The sequence below is a fragment of the Melanotaenia boesemani genome, chromosome 9 (assembly GCF_017639745.1).
Source record: "Melanotaenia boesemani isolate fMelBoe1 chromosome 9, fMelBoe1.pri, whole genome shotgun sequence".
NCBI lineage: Eukaryota > Metazoa > Chordata > Actinopteri > Atheriniformes > Melanotaeniidae > Melanotaenia > Melanotaenia boesemani.
In genome coordinates, this window is record NC_055690.1 from 29,914,734 (window position 1) to 29,935,373 (window position 20,640).

General features: G+C 38.3%; 2 protein-coding genes across 2 annotated transcripts in view; both read left to right on the top strand.

Moving 5' to 3' along the window:
* Positions 1-12,843, top strand: part of LOC121645782 (pregnancy zone protein-like) — a 32,912-nt gene extending 20,069 nt beyond the window's left edge. Inside the window, exons 22-35 of the mRNA XM_041994475.1 lie at positions 82-133; positions 430-513; positions 747-923; positions 3,035-3,110; positions 3,991-4,147; positions 8,542-8,616; positions 8,856-9,018; positions 9,101-9,288; positions 9,386-9,598; positions 9,922-10,046; positions 10,123-10,213; positions 10,288-10,356; positions 10,441-10,546; positions 12,265-12,843. Coding sequence (XP_041850409.1) covers positions 82-133; positions 430-513; positions 747-923; positions 3,035-3,110; positions 3,991-4,147; positions 8,542-8,616; positions 8,856-9,018; positions 9,101-9,288; positions 9,386-9,598; positions 9,922-10,046; positions 10,123-10,213; positions 10,288-10,356; positions 10,441-10,546; positions 12,265-12,320 — 1,632 coding nt within the window. The 3' untranslated portion in view covers positions 12,321-12,843. The remainder of the gene's footprint in view (positions 1-81; positions 134-429; positions 514-746; positions 924-3,034; positions 3,111-3,990; positions 4,148-8,541; positions 8,617-8,855; positions 9,019-9,100; positions 9,289-9,385; positions 9,599-9,921; positions 10,047-10,122; positions 10,214-10,287; positions 10,357-10,440; positions 10,547-12,264) is intronic.
* Positions 12,844-19,132: 6,289 nt separating this feature from the next.
* The window catches only part of LOC121645781 (alpha-2-macroglobulin-like protein 1), a 35,013-nt gene continuing 33,505 nt past the window's right edge, over positions 19,133-20,640 (top strand). Inside the window, exons 1-3 of the mRNA XM_041994474.1 lie at positions 19,133-19,237; positions 19,365-19,545; positions 19,690-19,846. Coding sequence (XP_041850408.1) covers positions 19,152-19,237; positions 19,365-19,545; positions 19,690-19,846 — 424 coding nt within the window. The 5' untranslated portion in view covers positions 19,133-19,151. The remainder of the gene's footprint in view (positions 19,238-19,364; positions 19,546-19,689; positions 19,847-20,640) is intronic.

Genomic DNA, 20,640 nt, shown 5'->3' on the forward strand with positions numbered 1-20,640 from the left:
TTCGAGCATTTAAAAGATTTTTTTTCCTCAAAGATAATTTATACTGCATCTCATTATAAACATCTCTTATCTCTTTTTCAGGCTGAAGGAACTGAGATCACGAAGACACACAACTGGCTTCTCTGTCCTAAAGGTCAGTTTTGTTCACACTATGACACCATAATTATGTTTTATGAATAAAGGAAGTTTGATGACATCCAGCAAATTGTATGATAAGAAAAATGTATTTCAATCCATTAAATTTCTTTACATTTAGTGACTTTATTTTAGAGTATAGTAAGAGTTGAACATGTGTACAGAAATCAGTTTATAGCTTCAAACATCCAGTCTGGTCTGGATCAATCATAATGCAATGACCCAGTGTATGCTTTGTTTTAGACTTTATCTTCAGCTTGAGTTTATATCCTGAATGTGACTGTCTGCTCACAGGAAACACTTTGAAAGAGGAAACTGAGATGCAGCTGCCTGACAATGTGATTGATGGATCGGCCCGTGCTACAGTGTCAGTGCTGGGTAGGCTGACAAACTCCTTAGAACTGTTAACTTAGCCAAACAAATTCTGGAAAGTTTCTGTTCCCTCTGGTCTCATGCTTTGATCATATATTTAAACCATGGCCCTTGAACTTGTTGACTTGTGTATACTGACTATATCCTGGTAAATTTATTGGATATATGTCTATCAGAATCAATTTGAAGCAACAAGTTGGATCCATGTTCAGCTTTGGTGAATCTGTGTTCTTGTGCAGGCGACATTCTCGGCCGGGCTCTGAAGAACCTGGATGGACTGCTACAGATGCCGTATGGATGTGGGGAGCAGAACATGGCTCTTCTGGCCCCTAACATCTACATCCTCCATTACCTACAAAACACACAGCAGCTGACCCCAGCCATCAAGGAGAAGGCATTCAACTTCCTGACCAGTGGTAAATTAGCTTAGTTTTATAATTAGAAAGAATCCCATGTCAGCGTTCATAAAATAGTTTTGTCATGATTTGAAAAGTGCAATGAATCAAATTTCCTTTGGATCGGGAGATAGACACCATTTTCATTACTTCACATAGCTCATTATTTCAAGTAGACATTTACATATTCAACTAATTACATTAGTTAAAGATAATTTGATAAGTATACTACTAACATTTCTCAATAAAAAATATACATAAAATTGGAGCTTTCACCAAATCTGATTACACTCAACCTCCTGCATGAGTTTGTACTGAATAAACGCTTGGCTAGAGTTAGAGTCGAGTTTGTCACAAAAGAAAACTTCTTCATCAGAAAAACCCAGCATGATTCTTTAATCCTTTAATGCTTTATGCATCATATTTGATACAAACTGTTTCTGACACTTTTTAAATCAATTTCTTTCAAAAGCTTGGCTCAAAACCCTGTTGTATACAATCTGATACTCTTCTGCCCCCTGGATAGAATGATACAACAATGCACTACAATAATTTTGACATATCACATTGTAGTAAACAGTTGATACACAAAAATAATTTTTATTAATTGTATTTTTACTAAAGCTGTCAAAGATAATGCATTAATGGTGGTAACTAATTTATGTAATTAAATGTGTTATTATTTTTAATACAGTTCATGGTTCATAACAGCACACATTTACCCCAAAGTGTTGTTGTTGGCGGGACCTTGTCTAACACAGTAGTTGGCTGGTCACAGCGTTTATATACCAGCTATGCAGGGGCGGGTCTAGAAAAGTTCAGATGGGGGGCCAGGCAGGAGCACTGATCAAGAAAAGGGGGGCACAAATGGGACCTTTCTATAGGCATAGATTTTATGAAATATTGAACTGATTATTACAACTAAAGTGATCATCTAATGGGAAAAAAGGTTAACAAAAATGTGTAAAACAAATAGCCATCTATTGATCTATGATCAATGATCTATTTTCTCAACAGCTGTTTACTTTGGATGATGCTGCTGTAGGACATTTATCACTACTGCACAAACACACTTCAATGATAAAAAGAAAAATGTGTTTATCCAGATCATCAGTTTTCATCATTATTCGCTGTTTAACTTCAGTCGTCACATCTGCTGGTTTTATGACAGAAATTATCCCCATGGAGATGGTTGGCGTGACGGTGATATATGAATTCTGGATTATCACTTTTCCTCTGTTGTTACCTGGTGTTGGAACGATCTACAAAACTCTGTCCAATCCAAAGAGTCCTTATCCACTTTTAAGAACAAGCTAAAGACTCATCTGTTTAAAGAACATTTCCTTACTTAGCTTAACACTTCTACTTGTTGGAATCAGTTAGAAATATTTGTCCAGCTTTTTGGCTCAACTCAGCACTGAATAACCTGCTTAAGATGATATTGTGTGATGAAATTGTGATTTTGTAATTAAACAAAAGACTATTATAGAGGGAAAAAATAAAATAAAATAAAAAAGGACTACCTCTAGCACCACAGCACCTGGGTCTAACAGGATTACAGCAGTCTGACAACCACGTAATGATGATGTCCTGTTTGATTTCTTGCTTGTGTTGTTCTTACTCTCACATGTAAGTCACTTTGGAGAAAAGCGTCTGCTAAATGACTGTAGAATAGAATAGAATAGAATAGAATAGAATAGAATAGAATAGAATAGAATAGCAGTATGGTCTAGAACATGGTAGAGATTATGCAGAACAACATATAGAAATGTATTACATGCTGCATTTACTGACCCTTGGACACTGACATTTATCCAGGTGAAGGTCAATCAACAATAAATATTCAAATTTCAGGCACATTTGCAAATGGTGATTAATTAATTTCCTACCTGTGATTAATCTGATTAAAATGTTTAATCATTTGACAGCCCTAATATTTACATTTTATTAATGGGCAAATTAAGAATTCAGAATAAAAAAAATAAAAAAGTCATTTTTGACACATTTTTTTCTTGGGTTGCAGTTTAAATGTTAAAACTCAATATCTGCACAAAACATTTCCACATTTATTTCCTACTGATTGACATCATGCTTTTAGTACGTCATCCTCTAAAGTTTCTGTTGTTCTGCAGGTTACCAGAGACAGCTTAACTACAAAGATGATCAAGGGGGATACAGCACGTTTGGATACGGACCAGGAAACACCTGGTGAGAATACTGGTGATCAGTCTGTACATGTTGTGAAACATTTAGACCTCTGAAACAAAGCCTTTATATATATTTGAGCTGGGTTTTAAAATTTGATTAATCTATTGAGCTATTAATCTAATGAATTGATTTAAATCTAATTAATCCAATACTGATTCATAAAACTTAGAGATCGACCATTTTATTTTTTTAAATGTTCTTTTTTCTGGTGACAACAATGACCCTATGTTATGACCACCCCTACAAAATGGCCCCTATGTAGGGCACTATGTAGGGAGTAAGGTGCACATTCGGACACAGCCAGAATATTTTGAAAATAACAGGAAGTGATGTCACTACGCACACATGTACATAGTCATATAGTAAATCTGATAATGGACAATAGACTGGTAAATGGAGGGAACAATATTTTGAATAGATTATTACAGATTATTACAGTAATCAGAGTTTTCCTGGATATTTAATTTTGATGGTCATGTAAAAAAGCTCAGTGTTTCATAAAAGTATTTATCTGAGAATACCTTTAATATTAAAAACAAACTGGTGTATACATAAATATCTGAAAAATAATAAATATATCTAATCAAATCAAATCAGATTTAATCCAAATATACCAAATCAGGCTGTTATGAATCAAATAAAATCAAATCGATTCAGGAAATTACTGGTGATACCCAGCCCTAGTTTACATTGATGAGTGACACACTGTGCTGAGGTTGTAGTCTCTTCTCTACAAGAACATGCACAAGAAATGTGATTTTGTGATTACCAAGAAATGTGTAAAGCGTAAATTAGCCAAATTTATTTCAATAATTAATGTTTCAAACTATTATTTTGACAGAAACTAGGATGAATAAATGTTAACTTTGCTTTTTCTCAGGCTGACTGCCTTTGTACTGAGATCTTTTTACAAAGCTCAGTCGTTTGTCTACATTGACCCAACAAAGATTGAACAGTCAAAGAGCTGGTTGGAACAAAAACAAAATCGAAGTGGATGCTTTGAACAGTCTGGGAAACTCTTCAACAACAGAATGAAGGTATGCGAATAGCTACTTTTCAATTCCAACAATAAAAAAATGTTCATTTACACAGAAAGAGATCCTGGCTTCACGGACTACACTGTCTGGCCAAAACAAAAAGTGGCCACCTGGATTAAACTAAGCAAATACATATGAGCTTCCTTATTTCTGAATGGGTTATTGTCTTTCAACTGGCAAGTTATTTAATGCCAACTGATACAATGAGAAGCTTTTGATTTAGTAAAAAAAAAAACACATATGGGGGTCACGTAATGCACTTTTGTTGCAGTGTTGATTTTTAGTCGACAAAAACTCAGAAAGGTTTAATCTAGTTTTAGATTTAAAAAGTGGAAATAAGATTGACAGGTTATAACAAGTATTGCAATTCATAAAACAAGTTAACCTTAATGCTTTTGCATAATAACCAGATCCTTTACCAGACTGATAGCTTTAGCCGAGACTTTCCCTTCAACAGGGATCCAATGCTGCCGTGCTGTACTTAACTGCTGTTGTATCTTGAAACCAGTCGCAGAGATGTCCAAAAAGTTAGACAAGCTAGTGGACAGACTGGCGACGGTGGAACAATGAGTGTCCAACTTGAAGAATAAAGCAGTGGCTAATGCACCACGGCTTGACTTGGTGGAGTCAGCGCTGAAAAAAGCAATGAGAAAACTTTATTATGAGAACCAGAGTCAACAACAAAACGTCAGAATTATTAGACTGAAAGAAGGCACCGGAGGCGAGAATCCACACATGTTTTTTGAGAAGTGGATTCTTGAGGTCTGGAACATGGACATGTTCATGTTGAAAATTGAACAAGCTCACCGTGTGGGATTTCCGGTGGGATCCACTGGCAAACAGGGCCCGCGTGCGGTCATGATGAGGCTTCATGAATACACTGGGCGGGGATTAAATTCGCCTTTGTGTACCCAGCTATAATTAAGATTCTCCCTCCAAATGGAAAAGCAATCTCCCTTTCCACGATGAAGGAAATCAACGACTACATGAAGACACTCCCTACTACCTAGTGACTGTATCAACTCACCTGTAACCAGGTAACGGGTATGATCTCCCTCAAAAATATCTGCATATACAAATGAATAAAGAAGACTGCATAGTGGACAAAGGTATTATATAACACCAGGATAGTTTTTGTTCATCTTAAGTTTGATGCACTTGAACATGTGTATCTATCAGTTTATGTTTATGTGCTGCTTACTATTAGTAGTTACACAACTGTTGACATGCTGGCATTTTGGCATTCTTTATACATTTTGTTAGAGCATATGTTCATTTGCTCCTAAAACACACAATGGGGTAGTCAAAACGATGGTTAATGAAGTAACTTACCCCAGGTTGGTGCGCCACAGCGATAGCTGCCAAGAGGTCCCACAAGAGAAACTCTGGAGGCGTTGGTCTCATGACCATTCACTCTGATTGGTTAAGCCCCGAACCCCCCCACCCCCCTCCTCTGCTCTCACATCTTCAGACACAAGTTAGTTTTGGCACAAATATCTCGCAAGGAATGAGTCAAAAGTCAGGCCACAGTTTTATCACGCTGTGACTCGCGAGAGCACATTTGTGACTTGCAGCAGCAGATTCAGGAAGTTGTAATCGCTAAGTTGAGGTTGTAAAGCAAAATGAACACTTGAAAAAAAAATTTAATTACAAGTAAACTATGGAAGATAATTTGTCAGATGGACTAATTTTTCTCTGTAACTTCAAATTCAGTTCACGTGTGTGTGAGTTTTCTTTACAGAAGAAAATTTTGACATACAAGTTCAGATTTTTGATGTGCAACTTCTCACATTTTATTCTACAAGTTTTCACATCAAATCTACAAATTTGTTCATTTTGGCACATTTTTACCTTCATAGATTTGAACTGTCATCTTTCCCCTTCCTTAGACAGAGATCACCCTCATAAATATCAGTCAAAATCTGGCAGAGCATTATAAACTTTTCTTGAGATATTTAACTTGTTAGATGGTTGGAGATTCATTAACCCTGTATGAGGCAAACTCATTTTTATATTATTTCCCCATTGGTGGTATTTTCACTACTAAGAGGATGTCTTTTAGTTAAGGTTGTTATGTTAAACAGTAAATCAAAAATGTTTACATTGGACATTAAGTTTAATTTGAGGTAGTTAAATATGTAATTTAACTTATGTAACTTATTTTTCCCCGGTCTTTTTGGTGCTGTGGCTTTAAGAACGCATCCAGGGTGTGAAGTGGTAGAACAATGAACTAAGTTTTTTTTGTACTATATTAGCTGTGGAAGCACACGGTTTTTTTTACCGTGTCTTGGTGTTTAATTTGTTATCCAGACAGTCTTGAACTGGCATATTTTTGTGACACTTAAGGAATAAACCATTTTGTTGTTTCTTCAAACCAAGACAGAGTGGGGCTGGATAATTAAACCTCATGAGAGACACATGTAAACCATGATTAACAGCTAATATGCTTGTGAGGCAATAACAATCCCTAATAAGAAGAAATTAACCTCACCTGTCATTTTCTCAAATTGACTATACATTTATAGCTGAACACCTAGCCCATTTAGTAATACGGTGATATTGGATCCTTTGCCCTCTTAGCCTGTGCACCTGTTACTCTAGAAATGCAGCCTCTTAGGTCCACAGAGCAATCATTTTATTGAAAAAAATTTACTTTTACCTTTGAAAATATCCATATGTAACATATTTAGCTAAATGCAATATAATATCTTACAAAATGTTTGTCTATCTCCATATATGTATAGTAAATACAAAGCAGGGGCCTCTCCAAACTGCCCAAAATGTAAGACTGTTATAGGGACAAGATTTGACTGCCACTGGGAATGCGAAAAGATCCAACATTTTTGGCAAACTGCATGTACTGAGGTAACGTGATATTTAAGCAGCAACTACAGCCTAATCCAAAACTGTGTTCACTGCGACATATCCCTGAGTCAGTAAAATCACATAAGAACACTGTACATTATTTGCTTATGTCAGGCCAAAAGGCTGTCATTGTAGGAGAAGAACCTCCTTTAATATACTGGTGGAAGTCTCTGATATCAGACTATATTTCTCTGGAAAGATTAAGACTCTGTATCAACGGTTGGAAGGACTTCTTTACAGCAAAGTTCGGCTGTGCTGCAATATCTGGGAACTCAGACTGCAACTACCTGAAATGGCAGATTTAATAAGGACTTCAGAGACCACTGCTCTGGATGTGTTATAGATTTGCAACACTTGTCACAATCTGTACTGTGCTGGACTGTTATGATTTTTAACTTTTTAACTTTAACCGTCCAATGTCTTATTAAAAACTGGAAGATTAGTGGGGAACCATCATCCGGAAACCAATGTGGTAGGCAAAACGTTCTAAATCGACAATCAACGACACGTTTGGTGAAATTTTAAACAAAGAAAATGCCAGGAGAACTTGAGCTAAAAATAAGAACATTTCCACACACAATGTGACGGGAATTCGAGGGATTGGGAGTGAACAGCTGTGTAGCCAAAAAAAAAAAAAAAAAAATCAGTCAGGCTAACTTGGAAAAAAAGGCTTCTATTTGCTAGCTAGCATAAAGATTATACTCTGTAACGATGGAAGAAGGTAACGTTATCTGATGAGTTCAGATTTCACCCTGTTCCAGAGTGATGGGAGCATCAGGGTAAGAAAGGAGGCAGATAAAGTGATGCAGCCATCATGCCTAGTGTCAACTGTACAAGCCTGTGGGGGCAGTCTATCATCTGGGGTTGCTGCAGTTGGTCAGGTTCAGATCTAGGTTCAGCTGACTACCTGAATGATTGAGCAGGTTATTCCATCTTCCCTGATGGCACGGCCAAATTCCAAGATGACAAAGCCAGGATTGTTGGGGGTCAGATTGTAAAAGAGTACTACAGGGAGCGTGAGACATCATTTTCACACATGTACTGGCCACCACAGAGTCCAGAGCTGAACCCCACTGAGACTCTTTGGGATATGCTGGAAAAGGCTTTGACCGCCAGTGGTTGAACTGTCCCATCAATGATACAAGATCTTGGAGAAAATTAACGCACTGGATAAAAATAAGGCTTGTAACAATGAAGGAACTTATTGAGATGATGCCACAGTGAATGCTTCTGGAATTAAAGCCCAAGTCCAACAAAATATTAGAGTGTGTGACTTCTTTTTGAGTGGTGAGTTTGTGAGTTTTCTTTGGCCAGACAGTGTATAAAGTGGTAGAAAATATGCCAGACTGTCATGAGATGCGTGAAATTTATATGTCACGATTTCCTCTCATCAATTCAACTGGATTCAGCAGCATAAATTCACCTGGAAGATTCTTCTTTTGCCGTTTTCTTTCATTTGTGAAAAAGAGAATAGCACTATATTTGTGGTCTCTGTTCCCTGTATAAAAGAATGTGTTCTGTCTCTGCAGGGTGGTGTGTCTGATGAAATAACATTGAGTGCTTACATCACTTCTGCCTTCTTGGAAATGAATATATCCACAGATGTGAGTCAAATTCATATAATAGCGTGGTATTTTTCATTTTGTGTTGATCAAAACAAACGGGTCAATTAAAATACAAGAATAACTTGAAATGACAATTTAATTTTCCTTTTTATTCATCGCCTGCCCCCATCCTCCTCCATGCTGAGTGCACTGTGAATTTACAGCGTTTTATTTCCCCTGCCCCTTACGGCTGTGAACTTGGTGGACACAGTGACTGAATAATTATTTTATCTGCTAAGGATGCTGTGGTGAATAAGAGCCTGATGTGCCTCAAAGAATCTATCAGTGACCTCAGTAACACCTACACTTCAGCTCTGCTGGCATACGTCTTCACACTGGCAGGAGACACAGAGACCCGTGCTCACCTTCTGCGGCACCTTGACACAGTGGCTATAAAAGAAGGTTGGTGAATATCCTGGAAGAAATCATTCAGGCTCCAATGCTATGAGTAAATTACATTTGGTTCTATTTGAATGGTTTTCAGGAGGTTTCATCCACTGGTCTCAGACAGCAACAGAAAAATCTGACTCTCTGTCAGTGGAAATCAGTTCTTATGTACTGATGGCCAAACTCAGTGGCCCGTTCTCCCCTGAGGACGTGGGCTACACATCAAGTATCGTTAGGTGGCTGACTGGACAGCAGAATCATTACGGAGGCTTCTCCTCCACTCAGGTACTGCAAGGCTTCAAATCTGTTGGATCTGTTCTCTGTGGGGCTGAGAACACAGCATATGACTCCATGTCAGTGACTTCATAACTGTGTGTTTTAGGACACGGTGGTGGCTCTTCAGGCTCTGGCTCTTTACTCCACTGTGGTGTTCAGTCCAGAGGGTTCGAGCACGGTGACTGTTTTGTCTCCCAGCGGTCAGCGGACATTTTATGTGAATCCAGTCAACAAACTTCTCTACCAGGAGGAGATGCTGCAAGACGTAACAGGAAAGTTCAGCCTGGAGGTGAAGGGCGCTGCATGTGCTTCAGTACAGGTCAGTGAACATTGAGGAGCTTATTGTTCTTTTTTGTGCACATGCATTCATCCAATCTACCTAATACTGAAGTTAATTTCAGAAATCTGAATAATTTTTCTTTATTTTTATCACTTATGATACATGTATCAATGTGTAATACATAACAGAACTTCTTCCCATAGTCCAAAGGCATGCATGTTAGGTTTATTGGTTACTCTCTGTGTTGGCCCTGCGATGGACTGGTGATCTGTCCAGGGTTTACCCTGTTAAATGCTGGGTTAGACTCCATAATTAATTATGATTAATTTTTGTGAACTAAAAGCTTTAAACGTGTTTTCCAGATTTCTCAACATTACAACATCCCAACTCCCTCTGATGTCACCACTCTGAGTGTGAAGGGGGAACCAGAGTCCAACTGTACCAGCAAGTCTCAAAGACCCAAACTCACTCTGAAGCTTCAATCTCTGTATGTAATCAGAAAGATTCCTGTTCCTGTGATAAAACTGTAATTCTGGACAGTGATCCTATGTTTGCACTAACAGATACAGTGGAAAGGAGAGCAGTACAAACATGGTGATCCTGGACATCAAAAGTCTGTCTGGATTTGTTCCAGACCCAGACTCTCTGACGCAAGTAAGTTATGTCAATTGTAACACTTGTTGTCATAGTAAAATTGACTGAAAGCCAACTGAATGTTGTTCTTGCAGCTCAAAAGTGCTCAATTGGTGGATCGTGTGGAACAGAAGGAGGATCATGTTCTGGTGTACTTACAGGAGGTGAGAGAATTTCACAGTAGGGAAACTGTTAATGATGATCTCTATATTTGTAGCTGACGGTGTCGTCTGTTCTTCTACCAACAGTTAAGGACTGGAACAGCCATCAACCACAGTTTAGAACTGGTACAGGAGCTCCCAGTGAAGAACCTGAAGCCAGCCGTGGTCAAGATCTATGACTATTACCAGCCAAGTAAAAGCTTAAATTCCTTTACAGAGAGAACAGGACACACAGACACACTTTGGGCCTTTGTAGAGCTTTTTAAACACACAAAATAATCATCGAGCGGTGAGGAGGTGAGCACCACAGCCTAACAGCAAAAAAGTCCCTGGTTCAACCTGTGTATGCATGGGTTCTCTCTGGGTTTTCCAGCTTCTTCCCACCATCTAAAGATATATATGTAATATTAATTACTCACCCTAAACTTTCCCTAGGAGTGAATGTTTATTTATTGTTTATGTTGGTCCTGGAATAAAGTGGTGTAGTCTGCTTCTCGCCAGCTAGTTGCTGGGATAGGCTTCAGCTCCCTGTGACCCTGAATTGTAATAAGTGGTACAGAAAAATAATAAAAAAAATATTATATATATATATATATATATATATATATATATATATATATATATATATATATAATTTTCCAAAGATACTGAAAGACATGAGTCACCTGCATCACAACAGCTGAAGGAATGTGGCCAAGTTTTTGAAGCTTTCCTCCAAGAAAAAAAGAATAAAATATGAAAAAAACCCTTTTCACACAGCGCATTTAAGTAATGCACTGCTGCAATTTTACTATCAAATTTAAATCTCACTTTTTACTGTTCAGACTCTGGGCTTCTTGGAGGTTCTGGGTAGTGACTTGGTGGAGTGTTGTATGCTATCTTGGATTGTACATTATGGACACCATGTTACAACTTGAGGTGGTCAACAGTGCACCTGGTGCTGCCAGGTGTCATCTTTGACCCAAGGTTTGTGACCAATTTCTGGCTGTATCAGATTTATTTATGCTCGATGCAGAAAACGGACACACAGATGGATGGACACTTTTGTCCGTCTCCTGCGTTATTTAAGTGCATAAATTTGGTCCATTTTTGGAGGCCTTGCAGATCCTTCACTTGATGCAGCAAATGGAGCAATGCCATCAGAAACTGTGAGGGCAATGTTGAGCAGTATATGTAGAGATGTAGAGATGGTGGGAGCTTTTGGAGAAAGGCTTTGTGAGTATGATGGGCATGTTGGGTGATTGCAACATACAGAACATGTCAGAACACGGAAGTGAACTCTGAACTCAGCACTGCCCACTAGTGGATGAATTGACTTAACAAATATGGCAACGTAAAGGATGCATGGAAATATGACGAGATGTATAAGAACGTTTTAAATGGACATACCTATTCACATACATGAGGGAGCAAAAATGGGCCTTAAGTCTTGGACTTCTGGGTTAGGGCTATGAACTGATCACCACGTGGTGAGTTAGGTCTGGTAGTGGAAGATATTGCCCTGCCAAATAAATAAAAATGTGCTCTATTTTGATTATTCCTTTATTTTCCCATATTTTAAACCCCCTATCAATCTAAAGATGTATAAAAAGATGATTACCCCATATTGGAGTGTACTGTGATAATGGCGTATCTACATTTTTTAAGCTTGGATGCTTATGGAGAATAACAAATTGCAATTAAGGATTCAACATTTTAAAAGAGAAATTTAAAAAACTATCACATATTTTTAATCAAAACCTGAATATGAGATCATTTAATGCAATGCCAACAACTTTTACTCTGGACATTCTACATTGTGATGACTTTTATTATTGATACTGTCTATAAAAACTACAAAATACATTCAACTGATTAAGCTTTCACATGTTGTTTTTGTCTTATAATTTCTGTTTTTCTTCTTCCTTTTAGGTGATCAGGCTGAGATTGAATACATCTATCCTTGTGCAGCAGGCAGTAGTCTGTGATGGGACTGAGCACCACTTTGAAATAGTTTTAATTTGTTTTCACCATCAGAAATTTGAGATATATTAGATGGTTCATTGATGGAACTGATTCTGTACAGCACATGTGCAAACTTGCTAAAATAACATATTTTACACTGAAAAAAGTGTTTGTAAAAATGATTTTTGGTGTAACATCATATGTATGAATATGACTAGCATCAAGGGTGAAAGTAAGCCGATACGGTCTGATACTGTGTACCACTAAAACATTCACTGGTGGTATGCAGTACCAGGAAGATGGGAGAGTGGCTGCCTGCTATAAAGGTCTTATTCAGAACCAGGTCAAACAATAGATCCATAAGCAACATGCAGTTTTAAAAACTGGCCTCCACAGCACCCAGCCATCGAAACACGTACCGCATATTAAGTCTTTACGTTCGCTGCTGAATGCTCTGATTAAATTCAGTAGGAGAGTAATCAGTTGTGTTTTATGTTTTTATTTTTTTTATTTTAATTTTAACTGCACAGAACAAAATGGAGATTTCACTGCGCATGCATGCCTACTTCTCAAATGATTGCTATGGAGAGACATTAAAATATTGAAATGTTTTTATTTGTTTCAGTTTTTAATTTGTTATTTTAAAATGCATGAAGTGAGAGAGAGATAAAGGTTTTTGAAATAGTACCGGCAAGAATTTCAAACTACTTTCACCCCTGACTAGCACAAATAATATGGTGTTTTTGTCTTTCATTTTCACCTTGTAGAATAAAGATTGTTCAGCTATTCACCACATGGGATTCTGTCATTATTCACTGAGATGATCACCTGTTCAGTTTTCCATTTACCAAACCAAATTTGCATAAGTGAACCAACTGAATACTAAATGTATCTACTACACTGTGTTGAATGATCTTGTCAGACAATGAGCCGAATGTGACATCAAAATAGAGTTTCTTTCTTGTTAAAAAAAAAAAAAAAAAAAAAAAGTTGGCCTGTTGACCTCAGCTGAAGAAACTGAACTGTTAACTCATCAACATGATGATTGTTAACCCCTTAAGATGCAGACGTACCGGTCCCGGTACATGACTACTAATCAACAACATTGCAGCCATGTGACCCCGCTTGATAAGGGCTTAATCAGTTAATCGGTTATCAGGCATTGCTAAGTTGTACACTGGTGTGGTTTGTTTTGGAAAATCATACTCCCACTGAAACCTATCAAAGTGGATCATCTACCACACAGTTTTAACCCATAAACTGGTTCAGAAGTTAAGTAACCTTAGTCTGGGTAGCTCACTGTGCACCTGGACACTTGACCTTCTCACAACACAACCCAGAACATCAGGATGGGAGACCTCTTCCACCGTCATCCAGGACATTGAGACACCAGGTGCATGTCCTCAGCCTTCTCCTTCTCTTTACATATGACTGTTCCTCCATCTACACCACCAACGCCATCAAATTTTCAGACAACACCAGCGTTATAAGACAGATAGACAGATCTCGTTCGTTCAGTCACTACCCACAGCCCGTGACCATAGGTGAAGTTAGGAGTGTAGATCAGGGGTGTTTCCTGGACCTGGGAACATTAGGGGCTGAGCCCACACCCTCGTAAAGAACCAACATGGTAAAAACTGCTTTTTATTTAAACTTACTTGAGCATTGTGTCACCTTGTTTAAAGCCAAATACTGTAATATGTGCTTCCATATGTATTTATTTTCAATCTTAAACGTGACAATGTAAACAAGATCTCTAAAATCAGAGGTAAACTTTTACTTTTCCAGACATCTGCTGTTTATCTCCACAACCTGCTCTTTAGTGCACATCTTCTGCAACAAAAGGATGAACGTGAACTGTTTTCAGTCACTTGCAATTTTCAGAATAAAGATCATGCTTTAGTATTTACTGTACCTCTATCATCTCATCTGCTGTATCGTGCTGAACAAATTTTCTCTGCCAAGGGGAGGTCTATGGGTAAGGCTCCTCTTGATAATCTGATTCATATATTTGTTTATTTACTTTGAATCAGAGTTAATAAACAAAGTGAAAAAGGGAAAGAAGGGAGAAAAAAATATCATCAGGATGAAATAGCCCATAGTCAACCTCTGACCATTTGCCCATTACTTATCTCGATGCCAGTCTCCTCAAGAGCTTTCAGGTCTTTAATAAGGGGCTCAAACACCTTGTCCATCCCAAATTATTCCCAAAAAGTCCTGCTCCTTACACAAGAGTACCAGCTGCATTAGATCTATGGATGATCTGTTATGAGGCAAAATATCTGTTAGAGTGAGCTAAACAGCTAGAATCTTGTGTTTTTTTTTTTTTTTTTTTTTTTTTTAGAATAACAAAGTGGATTAACCACTTCAAATGCACCCTGATAAAGGATAAGACCAAGAGAAGATGGCTCCTCTTTAAATAAAGGGTTGCACTGAGCTCCCTTTCCATCATTTACATCCTGGAAAATACCCTCTCATGATGGCTGGGACGTGTTGCTGTATACTGCTCCTGCATGGACTTGCTTTTAAAAATGATGATGATGATGATGATGATGACCTCAGGACTGCGAGGTGAGGACTGAAAACTGGTCAGAAAGGAAAAAGCCACAGGGGAAGCTAAAGGCTGGGCCAGAAACTCTGATTATTGGTGATTCCACTGTAAATGATGTTCGGTAGATGTGGGGAAAGTCCTCTGCTTTCCTAAGGATGTGATCAGTGACACACAGGAGAGGATTCTGAAAGCTGTGGCTGATCACCCAAATGTGAGAAACATCGTTCTACATACAGGATCAAATGATGTCTCCAAGCAAGGATCTAAGGTTCAGCAACAGGACGTTACTGGACTGTTAAACACAGTGAGCTCTCTGAAAGCAGCTGTTTTCATCAGTGGACCTGTGCCAACCATCAGAAGGGTGGAGGAAAGATTCAGTAGATTACTGGGAACTGAATAATTGGCTTATATCAACATGTGCTAACAACAAACTGCATTTTATTACGAATTTCTACATTTTTGGGAATGCAGGCTGTAGGGAGGACTGTAGCTAGTTTAAGGGTGGATTAGTAATCACTGCAGGGTGTCGGTTTAGGACAACAATTGTTATGTTCAGGTGAGGTGAGATGGAATGACCAGGTCCAGGATTCAGCGTTGAACTGTCTTTATTGATGAGTGGGAGATGCGTGTGTACAGTGGTGCATGTGTGTGGTTTTCTACAAAAAGAATAAAGGAAATACAAATTATGAGTACATGTTTCCCTGATAAATGTAACTGTCCACACAGAATAAACATGTGCCTAAATGTCTGATTATAATTAGTTATTAAATATATAACATGAATGCCCATAAATAATAAAGCAACTGTTAATGCACTCAGCATGATGTATCTCACATGAATGATGTAATATGAACCACCAACATGAATTGCAGCAAATGGGCCTACAGGCGGTAAATATGCTATGCTGAATGGCTAACAGTTAGCTTCCCAAAATACTCTCAAAGAACTTAAAATGGCCATTACTCTCGGCCAAACACAAGGGAAGCTGAGTACAGGGGCTTATAGAAGGCAGGTTTTAGACAGCACCACAGCACTGAGACTTCTCTGACCAAAGTCATTAAGGACATATGTTTGAATACAGACGATGGAAAAATGTCAGTCTTAGTCTTACTGGACCTCAGTGCTGAATTTGATACAGTCGACCACAATATTTTACTTAAACGACTGGAGAACTGGGTGGGCCTCTCTGGCACTGCGCCACACTGGTTTAAATCTTATTTAGAGAACAGAAAGTACTTTGTGTCAATAGGTAACTTTACATCTGAGCAAACAAGAATAACATGTGAAGTTCTCTAAGGATCCATCCTGGGGCCTCTTCTGTTTAACATCTACATGCTCCCGCTGGCACAGGTCATAAAGAAAAACAAATTAGTTACCATAGCTGCGCAGATGACACACAGATATATATTACAATGTCACCAGGAGACCGAGGCCCCATAAGGACTCTTGGTAAATGCATTGAGGAGATTAATGACTGGATGTGTCTGAACTTCCTTTAGTTGAACAAAAACAAAACTGAGGTGATGGTTTTTGGAGTCAAAGAGAAACGATTAAAGGTCACCACAGAGCTTCAGTCTATACACCTAAAAACCTGATGGACTCAGACCTTAATTTTGAGAAACACAAGTAATAGCAAAATCAGCCTATTGTCACCTTAAGAATTTATCAAGGGTAAAAGATCTGATGTGTCAGCAGGACCTGGAAAAACTAGTCCATGCTTTCATCTTTAGTCTGCTTGATTATTGTAACAGTATTTTTACAGGTCTACCTAAAAAATCAATTAGACACCTGCAGCTTATTCAGAACTCTGCTGCTCGGGTTCTCACTAAGACCTAGAAAGTGGACCACATCAGTCCTGCTCTGAGGTCTTGACATTGGCTGCCTGTTCATCAGAGAATAGACTTTAAAGTTCTGCTGTTGGTGGATGTTAGGAAAAAAACCTCAATGAACTTGGCCTGTGGTGCTGAACCCCTGGAGTAAGGTTCATGTTGACCGACCACAGAAGAAGACAATAAAGTCCTTTGATGTGTTTTACAATTTCGCTCCCAGGGGCACTAAAGATAACAGTGTCCAGTAAAAACAGTTCTGATCACAATTATTAATGACTAGCTGTGTCTTCACAAATGGTCACTATCTCATCAAAACAGTCAATACAAGATTTTTTCATTAGTCTTTAAAGCTCTGAATGGTTTATGACCAAAATACATCAGTGACCTCTTGACCCAGTATGAACCTACCAGAACCCTCAGGTCATCTGGATCCAGTTTCTTATCAGTTCCCAGAGTCAGAACCAGACATGGAGAAGCTGCTTTCAGCTTCTATGCTCCACATGTCTGGAACAAACTCCCAGAAAGCCTCAGATCAGCTGAAACATTTTTATATTATTTAAATCCAGGTTAAAGACCCACCTGTTCTCTGCTGCATTTCAGTAGTTTTTATTTAGAAGTTCAAATCTGCATCTGTTTCTTTTAAGCTGGAATCTTTAAACTTGATGATGTTTTAATATTGTCTTTCCACACACTGGATGATGTCAGAAAAGAAAAATGGTTCAGCTCCAGATCATAAATCCTCAGTTTCTCTTTACAAATCTGAAAGTGATACTGCAAATTTGTTTTTCACCACCTGCATTCAACTTAATTGCTTTCTAATTTTTCCGCTCTTACCAGCATGTCATTTTTCCATGGAGCTCTCATTTTGGCAGTGACCACTTTCACCTTGGTGGGAGCAATGACATCAATAATGCTGTAATTTTACCTTTGAAATTATCCACATGCTTATTGACTGAAGGCTAGAAGAGAGAGAAAGAATGTTTGAAAACCTCGACTTGGTTATTTTTGTTGACAATAACAGCACTCAAAGAAAACACAGGAAGGATCAGACAGAGCAACATTAGCACAACCTTGAAAATTTCAAGACCTTTAGAGATGACCAGAGCCAGACAGTGTCCTCTGTTGGGATTTTTTCTATTTAACATGCTCTCAAATCTCAGGTTTTTGGTTCCTGTGTTCTGAGGGTAAGCATCATGAATGTTAAAACCAACAACGGAAACAAGGCGGGGTTTCAACCAAATATAGCCAGAGGATTTATTAACAACTGAAGCAAATTTCAACAAAATCAGGCCCAGCTGATATGAGAGGGCCGTCACAACACCTCACATTCACGACTGAAGAGTTGTGTTCACATTAGTTTTAGGATGAATCGGGAAGACTGGAGAAGGTGAGTTGAGAGAACGGCTTATTTACAGGGGTTATTTGAACAGGTGATCTCTAACATGATAAAATAAACCAGGAACAGATAAGCTGAATCATCTCATGAGGGTCTCTGGGAGAAGAGATTAAGATTAAATTGCCTGCAGAAAATCCAGAAGAAATTCTCCAAGTGAAAGTTACTGACCGGTGAGTATTAGTGACTGTGGTGGCAGTGCAGATTCCTTTTGCTAATATGGAATATTGAACAAGTGGCTCCAGTTAACTCCCTCTGTGAAGCAGTCAAAGGTGAGTGAAATGACTTAAGCAAGCTTGAACTTGCATGTGATCACTTGGCAGAGTCGGCGCATGGATGAACAAACGAACTGGCAATGAGAAGAATGGAGACTGGAGTTTAGAAACAACGCACAGGAAATCAGCCACCCTGAGCAGGATCAGTGACATCCACCATGATCGAAGGAAAGGAGAAACTAAAAAGGAAAAAAGGGCAAAAGCTATATACCCTAACAAGTTCCTGTTTTACTTGAAGTTTTTCATTTTTAACAAATAAGCTCCAAGACCGCACTGCACTGCACTTATTTAGAATTAAAATAAACTTCTTTCTATCAACACCCAAAAGAGTATAAAAATAAAAAAAATTCTAATAAAAGCATGCATGTTTCGAAAGACCACATGAAAAACAAACAGGTCTGATGATATTGCTCAACGGGTTAACAGTATAAATCTCACTGCTTAAACAGTTGGCTTGGTTTGGTCATGCAGCTCTGTCTCCGCCCCTTTCCTGTTGCACAGTGAGATTGAGACTAACTGAACTTTGTTCTCCAAACCCAGAAACACAGAAAATAAAAGCCTGAAAATCACATCAGTCTTACAGAGAATCTTAACTCCAATTCCTTCAAAATGTTATATTATTCTTACTGAGAATGTTGTATACAGTCAGCATCACATCTGTACAGGATTAAATAGTGAGAGACACTGGAATCAAATAAAAGATGGAGGTTGGTTCTGTGTGGGCAAAGCTGAAGGGGGAGTTCGGGGACCTCTGTTATCAGCAGCTTTTTAAGAGACGCTGACTCTGAGGGTCATCACAGTTAGTCATGGGTTGTCCTGGGATTCAGATGTGGACATGGACACTCTGTGTCTTCTTCTGCTGGATGCATGTGGTTAAAGTGTTGTCTGAACCGTAAGTTTTCTTGTACTTTGCAAACAAGAGAAATTGTTGATGTTTCTGGTTTAGATGAACACTGTGATGCATATTTTCCTCTATGTCAGAACCGATAACATAACTCCTGTAACCTGTCTGTGTGTAGACATTATATGGTGGCCATTCCTGCAGTTCTTGAAGCTGGAGCTGAGACCAGATTCTGTGTGAGTCTCCTGCAGCCCAACGGGACTCTGGTCATGACTGTCACCTTGAGGTCCCAAGACATGAACACAACTCTTCTTGAGAAGACATCCAGTGAAAACTTTCATGAGTGCATTGAGTTTCAGGTCAGATTGTTTTTGTTTTCTTTCTTGAGCATCTTTCAATACAATGTCCTTTGATTTGGAGACCAATGATGGAATTATATACAAAGACGAATGCCAGAGTTAATGACCTTCCTGTATATATTTATATAAATTTTCCTCCTAAAGGTTCCTTTAGTGACAAATGAAGAGGTGCATAACCTTCAGGTAGAGGTACAAGGAGACACATTTTACTCAAAAAAAGTGACAAAAGTCAAGATCAAAGTCTATGAAGCAACAACGTTTGTCCAAACAGATAAACCGATCTACCTCCCTGGACAGACAGGTAACTATGAGCTGATGATCTGTGATATTCATAGTTTAGTCTACATGACACACTATGCAGAGTTCTTTTACAAACACTTACCCATAATTGTTCAGCACTAACATGTCCTCAACCGTGTTTTTTTTTCTTCTGTTCTCTACAAAGAATGTCATAGGAAGTTTTTGTTTGTCCAACTGTCCCAGAAGTTTCATTAAGTCAAGTTAAACCAAGGTTATCTATGATATCCCATTACTAGGTCAATTATTAGAAACCTTCTATTCCCAAAACACCTGTGATTAAATTCCATGCTGGTTCATCTTCTCTTACATCAACATTCAGGATCTTTGATGAAACTCTAGGAAGAATTAAAAATTCCATGATTAATTGGTTTCTTTTCATGATTAATTGGTTTCTACCAGGTCATTCTAGGATCAGAGGTTTAGGGGTGCTGAGCCCCCAGACAGCTGCCCAGCCAGGCAAAAGAAATTTAACTGTTTTATATATTTTAACACAATTTCATTCCTACATTTGTGAAAGAAAAGAAAAACACTTTTTGGTAAAAGTCTGTTACTAGACCATCAAATCTGATAAAGGTTATTTAAATTCTGAGCCACAGCAAAAGAGGAATGGATTGGAATCATAAAAGAAACATACTGTAAGTATAATTTCTGGGGGAAGACAATACATTTTGATACAGCAGCTCCTCAACATACACATAAACAGTATGTATGTTTCTGGAATAAACCATTCCCTGTAGCGAGTACCAAAAATAGACAAATTTTTTGGACTTTTATTTGAAATACAGCACAAAACAT